At 34.2% G+C, this 7,108-nt stretch overlaps 1 protein-coding gene across 1 annotated transcript; it reads left to right on the top strand.

The window, feature by feature from the left end:
* Positions 1-2,385: 2,385 nt before the first annotated feature.
* LOC129874824 (uncharacterized) lies at positions 2,386-6,477 on the top strand. The gene is made up of 9 exons (XM_055950194.1): positions 2,386-2,681; positions 3,708-3,840; positions 4,031-4,131; positions 4,527-4,652; positions 4,763-4,883; positions 4,986-5,070; positions 5,344-5,457; positions 5,550-5,589; positions 6,039-6,477. The coding sequence occupies exons 1-9, from the start codon at positions 2,505-2,507 to the stop codon at positions 6,189-6,191; spliced, it is 1,050 nt and encodes a 349-aa protein (XP_055806169.1). The 5' UTR covers positions 2,386-2,504; the 3' UTR covers positions 6,192-6,477.
* Positions 6,478-7,108: the final 631 nt, after the last annotated feature.

Below are 7,108 nucleotides of genomic sequence, written 5' to 3'. Positions count from 1 at the left end.
TCTTGAAGTATGTAAATATCCAAATAAATAAACACATTATAGTTGTAAGTAAAATTAATTAAAAATATAATTTATTTTTTACGATTAACATTTAAATAAGAACAAACGATTGAAAAAACTGAACAAAAACCTCAATTATGAATATCATTATATTTACAAACAATCGCCAATAAGTATTAATATTATTTATAATAGCTAATATATTTGTGGATAACATTTAAATATGATCGAAGAAATTTGAAAGGAATTCACATATTATTTGTTAACTTTTTCTTCCCTGATTGAGAGGGTTATTCCTGTTAGAATGGATGCATCCACTGTCACTCAGGGATCAGATCCCCCTGAATAGAAAACAATGTAAGGACAAATAATGCACCTAAAGGGCACACAAGATTTTTACGTGGAAACCTTCTTGCTCAAGGGAGAAAAACTACGACATGTCCCATAGGGTTTAGCAAGCAACTAACTTTCACTAAGGTACAAGAACAAAGTTATTTATTATAACCTATTGTAACTAGATACTAACCCTCTCCACCCCTTGACTTGCAACAACTCTATAACAAGACTTTGAGCCTAAGCAATATTTCTATTGCTCACTACCTCAACTAACTCTTAGCTGACGTAGACTTTGAACATTCCAATCAAGGCTAACTCTAGCAATGACTCAGAAACTAAGCAATACAAATATTGCCCACTACACAACCACCCCTAGGTTAATGTAGACTTTTCTAACCACTTCAAAGCTAACTCTAGCAATGAAGTCAAAATGACAAACAAATTGATCAATGTTCCTTTATAGCATAGGAACTGATCTTACAATATGTAGCACAAAAGATACAAAACTCAAAACCCAAATGAAGATGCTACAATACTGAATCAGGTTCCTGTTGAGTATGAGCAATGTTCTTCTTTGAAGATGGCTTTTGTTTTGTGTATATGCTTGATCTGTAAATGCTTGGTGTTTTTTGTCATAATGTTCTCTTCATAAGAGAGACAAAAAACCTTGGAGCCATGCCATTGGTCAAGGTCTTTGCTATTGTAGCGCCTCTGCTGCAGTGCCACCAACCGCAACAGCTTTGGCAGCTTTACAGTCGGTCTCTAGACTGTCTGTGACTCACCTTGTTCATGGGACCAGATCCTTCTACCGGGTTCCATGGTTTGTTAATGCATCAAAACCTGAATATAACAATTCCTCGATATCACTGGTATTATCAAAAGGTATATTGCAATGGCCTTTCTATTTGGGTTTATTCAATTTTTTTATTATATATTTTTTATGTTTATTTTTTCTAGTTATACATCAGATTCAATGGTATTTCAACAAGCTTGAAGGGAGGGAACGAAGAGAAGGAGAAGAAGAAATACGATGAAAAAAATATGCAATAGGTTGTTGTAACGATGGTAATTGCTTATTTGTTTGGAATTATATCAAAAAAATATGTTTTATTCAAAAAAATTTATCTATAACTAGATGCTCATTAAGAGTTATACCTGGAGTCGAGTTAACTTTAATGTCAATTTTTTTTGGTTAGTTGCTATATGTGAAGAAAATGTTTAATTAAGCAGGCAAACTATTTTTTTCTATTATTAGAACTATAGAGATTAATAATCTTGACAATTAATATGTATTTTGTAGTGTTTTATTTGCATTTTCTTATATAATTCATTTACTTTGATATTAGAAAACTCTTCCTTCAAAATCGGATTTATAAAAATAAATGATTGGCGTGCGAAGTGCGGATTTTTTTAAACTAGTTTATAATATAAAAAGAAACTTCTTCTGACTAAATTTATGCATTTAATAATGTTTAATTTATCATGAATAAATAAAAAATTAATGTAAAACTATATATTAATCAATCATAATAGTCATACATTTTTTTCCCCATAAAAGTCATAAGTTTTTATATAAAAGACACATATTATGAATTTATTAATTTAATGAATGTATCCTAGTAAATTCAATATATAATTCTTTTTTAAATTATTATACTTTTATTAAGAAATATATTTAATATTAATGATGTGAATATTTTCCTAGCTATTTTTCATATTTCTTTTAAACATCTTAATTAATTAACACTTCATCCGACCGTCTTCAGATTTTACTTGTGGAATTTCACTGTATATGTTATTGTTGTTGTTCATTCACTTGTGTTCCAGAAAATTATGCAATAGAAAAGAACATGACATTTTCAAGAAAGAATATTTCAAATAATAATATTTTTTCTTGATCTCTTCGTCCCATATTAGTTGTCAATATTACTAAAATATTTTTTCCAAAATATCTGTCAATTTTCTAAATATAGAGAGAATTTATTTATTGGTTTTTACTCTTAATTTTTTTTAAAATTATTTTTTTGAAAGTAAGCAATATTGATGGAAAAATTAGACGTGTGAAAAGGAAACATGAGGAAATCTCTAGGTACTCCACGACTAAACGACTGTGAAGAATTGTAGAAGAAACGACGACTTCCAACTCCATTGATTTAGCAGAGAGAGAGATGGGAGAAGAAGGAGAGGATCCACAGAAGTTGAAGAAGATAGCGGCGGCGGCGTATGACTATGAGAATGATCCAAGATGGGCAGATTACTGGTCCAACATTCTCATTCCTCCCCACATGGCCTCCCGCTCCGACGTTATCGACCATTTCAAGCGCAAGTTCTACCATCGTTTCATTGTCAGTATTCCCTCTTATTCTTATTAATAACTCCTCATGCCTTTCCTGCATATGTTTATGGGCCGAATAAAACAGAACATATGTAGATGATTTACATAGAGGACTGCAATTGGTTTTAGATTTGGTGCTTAGTTGATGAATTTTCCTTTCATGTGTATAAACACTATATCTGTTACAGTATTTTCTTCCCCTAACTGCTCCGGGATCCTCGGATTTCGCATTTTTATCAATAGCGGGATTTATGTTATAATGGATCTAATATCCATCTGTTTATTCGGAAGGCTTAATTTCCGGGGAAATCTGGATGCAGTGTTGGGGGATTTTATAGTCTGAGCTGATATTGTCTATATGAATTCAGTAAATTATCCTCTTTTGCCATTGTGGAGTTGAGTGTAGTGTTAACTTTGGGGTTTCATTGGCCTTTTCCTTATACTAGTCACTTTATCTCTTGAAATTCATGCAGGTCACTTTGTCATCCTATTCCTTAGCTTGTTATTATATTACTACATTGATCAAAAATACAGTGTTGGACAAATTTAGGCTTGACGATATTGGGTAGAGAAATTCATCTTTACTTTATTAGATGATCCTCCTACTTTGTGCTTCTGCACCTTGTCACCTATTCTTTAGCTTCTATGATGTGGTTATTTTGAATAATTGTATAAGTTCCTATTGTTTAGATAATTGTTGGATATTGTTTTGTTGTACCAGAGCTTATAAAATCATCATCCTCCTGTTTCAACAGGGATGGACAAAACTATTCTGTTATATACTGGTGTAACAGTTCTGATCTTCTAGTATTATGGACTGTACACTGATAAATATTTAACATGCAGTAAAATGGTGTGAATTCCAATTTAAATTTTGCTTTAACGACTAGTCCGCCCTTTCTGATGAGCTCTTAAGCTTGGCTCTAACTGATGGTAGAATTTAAGATGATCTAAATAATCAGTTGATGATTATTATTTTTATCTTGGGATATTTCTTCTGCGGTTCACATTGTTGATTGTGCATCTATCCGTCCAGGATCCTGGTCTTGTCGTTGAACCAATGACTAGCAGCAGTTCGTCTCAACCAGCAAGATCATCAGCTCCACAATCTTCTTCATCATCGTCGTCATCATCAACTTCTAACAACCAGCCAAGACAACGTAACTCTGGTATGAATTTCTTTCTGATTTCTGAATGAATAAAAAAGCTCCTCTTCCTTGTAGACATCTTCACTTCAAATGTAAATTTTTATTTCATCCAAATGGAACTTATTTCAGGGGCAGCTAGTAGAACTCTTCCTTGTAGACATCTTCACTTCAAATATAAATTTTTATTTCATCCAAATGGAACTTATTTCAGGGGCAGCTAGTAGAACTTCTGGGACATCCACAACTCCAACTTCAAGTGCACCATCACTGCGATGGAACCGTCAAACTATACAATTTTCAGTGAATGCTTGGGTACCATATATTCATCTTAGTGATTTGAATTCTGGAACATTTTCTTTTAAAATTTTGCACCATGATTTCTGTACGAGAAAGTTTCAATTGACTGCTTCCTTCTTCTAACAATTAGAATGTTTTAACTGCTCTATCTGGTAATGGTTAACTCTCTATTAGCATAAAGAGGTCATTAAATGTATATATACTTTCAAAGATAGGACCTTATCTCCTTTACAGTGATGGAAACTGATAGGGCCCTTCTTCACCACATGCCAACTTTTTCTAGCAGGTGATGCCTTTCTATTAACGGGGATGCAGTATGGAAAAATTCCTTGTAGGATTATTGCATTTCAGTGTGACTTCTTATAACCTTCAGTAACTTGTGATTGATTTTCTGATACTCTTCTCTGCAGGTCCTTGTTGTAGCAGTTCTTGCAATCTTTCCTCTTATACCTACAATTCTGTCAAACAGAGCATATCGATTGGCCTTTGCAGGAACTGCATGTTCTTCCCTGTATTCATTATACACATTATATGGGGTAAATTCTGAATGTGGATCCCTTTTTCCCCCTCTCTTACATTGTTTGGGGCTAGTTCTTATCTTTTGGTCTGTGAGGCGACTTTTGATAATCTAATCACCTTTTTGCAGAAGCCTAGCGCTTGGAATTTGCAGGCACTGCAAGTTTGGCTTCAGTCAGTTATTGTGACGAAAGATTTTCTCTACTTCATTTACTGCCTTACTTTTGTCACTTCACATCTCTACTTGCAATGTGAGCTTCAGTTTGGTTTGGTTTGTCCTTCTTGTTCTTAGTAACTTCTATAGATTTGGTGCCTTAGTTCGGTAACATGTGTTATTTGTCAATGCTGAGCAGTTGCTTTGATTCCCGTTTTATGCCGAGCACTTGAACATGTTGCAAAGTTTCTTCGACGCAACTTCCACACATCTTCTTTATACAGGTAGCAGACTGTTACCTTAGTTTCATGAAAAGAAAAGTTCTCTCTCTTGAAATGAGTGATTGTAAAATTGTTTGAAATTGAATAATATCCTGGGAAATCTTTGATGTCATGGCAAAATATTTATTCATTTTTTAAAATCTCTTAGTGGTGTACTATTTGATGTCCTTTTCTCTATTTGTGCCATCTGTTGATTACTTTTTGTGGTGTGTGTGGAGGGTGGGGGTGTGTAAGAAACATTTTTCCTTGTTTCTGAACTTATGGCAACATCTGCAGGAGATTCTTGGAAGAGGCTTGTGTATGGGTCGAGTCAAACACAACTACTCTTAGCATACTGTCTTCACAGGCTGAGATTGGGCTGGGACTTCTTCTAGTTGTCTCCCTTTTTTCGTTAGTATCCGAGCTTACTGGTGCTTATACTCGTTATTCTCATTGTTCTTTCCATTTTGTGTGTATAACTTTCCACATCCTTCAAAATGCAGGTGGCAGCGTAACATACTACAAACTTTCATGTACTGGCAGGTATGTGTCATTCTGTCATTTTCTTTAGTATCTTTAGCTTCTTGTTCCTTGTAATTTCTAGATGAGTGACCTCTTTTGCTGAAAGCAATATGTGAAATTCCTAGAATTTTTACCTTCTTTGTTGTTTCTTTTTAGACCTTTTTTGCATCTTAGTGATGACGGCAATTCTTGCTGGAGTGGAAGAGTTCAATTTTGTGATATATATAGCAGTAAATATAAAACACATTAGTATTGGTTATGCACACTATATTTTGATTATTTTCAGTTAAACCCATATGCTGCCAACCAACATCTGACCCAGCCCACCAATTAAATATGTTCATTTCATATTTGAGAGTTTAAACTTGATGCACGTTACATATGTCCCATCATGTCAGTCAGTACATTATATTACCTCAGGTAGTTACTATCCCTAATTCTCATTGACATGTATTTCAACTCTTCTGCAGCTATTGAAGCTTATGTATCATGCTCCTGCTACTGCTGGTTACCATCAGAGCATGTGGGCTAATATTGGGAGGCATGTAAATCCTCTGGTTCAACGATATGCTCCATTCATGCTTACTCCGATCTCCAGTATTCAAGGATGGTGGTTAAGGTAGAACTGTAGAAGACAGCAGCAAGACAGAGCAGGATTCATGACAACTAGGTTGAAAGTGGTATTTTAGATTTGTACTTTATCCTAGACGACGAATATTGGCTAGTCTACTGAAACTAGACCTAGTAATAACTTCCAATTTTTAACATTTTTACCCAAGGGGCTATGGTGAAGGTGACGTGTCCCCTTGGTTATAAATTAGCTTACCTTGCCAGAATGTAATCTATTGTATCGTTTAAGAATGATTCACTGATAATGGGATTGAAAGATCTTCGAGGGTGTTTGGCTTAGTTAAGTAGTTTTCAGCCTTAGAGAGTGTTTGAATATTTTTAAAAAGTATTTTTTTAAGCTAAGTCGAATGGGCTCGACTTTCGACTGGTCATGCATCACTCGCGAAATAAAGGCTACCGTAACTATAGATCTCATTTTCTCAGCCTGGGACGCCAAGATAGTTCTCATATTTTTACTGACAGTGCTTTCATCATAGGCGATTCTGACTTGTTAAGGCCCTTTTATGTGAAAAGAACATACTCCCTCCTTATTTGTTTGTTTGTCTTAATCTTATGACTGTATTAAAGTATTTTTTAAATTTTATAGTCTTGAACATATTATATGGAACGGTGAAATTAAAGACTCTCAAATCAGGAAAGGCACATTTATTTTTAAGCAGACTATAAAAAGAAAGCAATAACGTAAGATTTGGTTTGCATGTAATCAGTTGGCATACAGTGATTCACCAATAACCTTTCCAACACCAACACCATAATTGTGGCCAACGTCTAAAGAATAAAACTACTAAAAACAAATCAACAAATCGGTCAGTTATGTTTGATAGAATAAAATGAATAGCTACCGTGCTCCGTAACTTCCTCTTATTAGAGAGGTTGAAATTCATAAAATTCCCTTTGAGAAAGAGAGAGA

This window comes from Solanum dulcamara, chromosome 11 (assembly GCF_947179165.1).
Source record: "Solanum dulcamara chromosome 11, daSolDulc1.2, whole genome shotgun sequence".
Taxonomy (NCBI): domain Eukaryota; kingdom Viridiplantae; phylum Streptophyta; class Magnoliopsida; order Solanales; family Solanaceae; genus Solanum; species Solanum dulcamara.
The sequence above is the reverse complement of the archived record's forward strand: the minus strand, read 5'-3'. Positions and strand labels throughout refer to the sequence as shown.

What these genes read in the sequence shown, in the direction of transcription:
- LOC129874824 (XM_055950194.1), top strand. Translation starts at nt 2,505, where the DNA reads ATGGGAGAAGAAGGAGAGGATCCACAGAAGTTGAAGAAGATAGCGGCG. An exon ending in AATTTTCAGTGAATGCTTGG is followed by an intron (nt 4,132 to 4,526) that starts GTACCATATATT and finishes TCTTCTCTGCAG; the next exon opens with GTCCTTGTTGTAGCAGTTCT. An exon ending in CATTATACACATTATATGGG is followed by an intron (nt 4,653 to 4,762) that starts GTAAATTCTGAA and finishes ACCTTTTTGCAG; the next exon opens with AAGCCTAGCGCTTGGAATTT.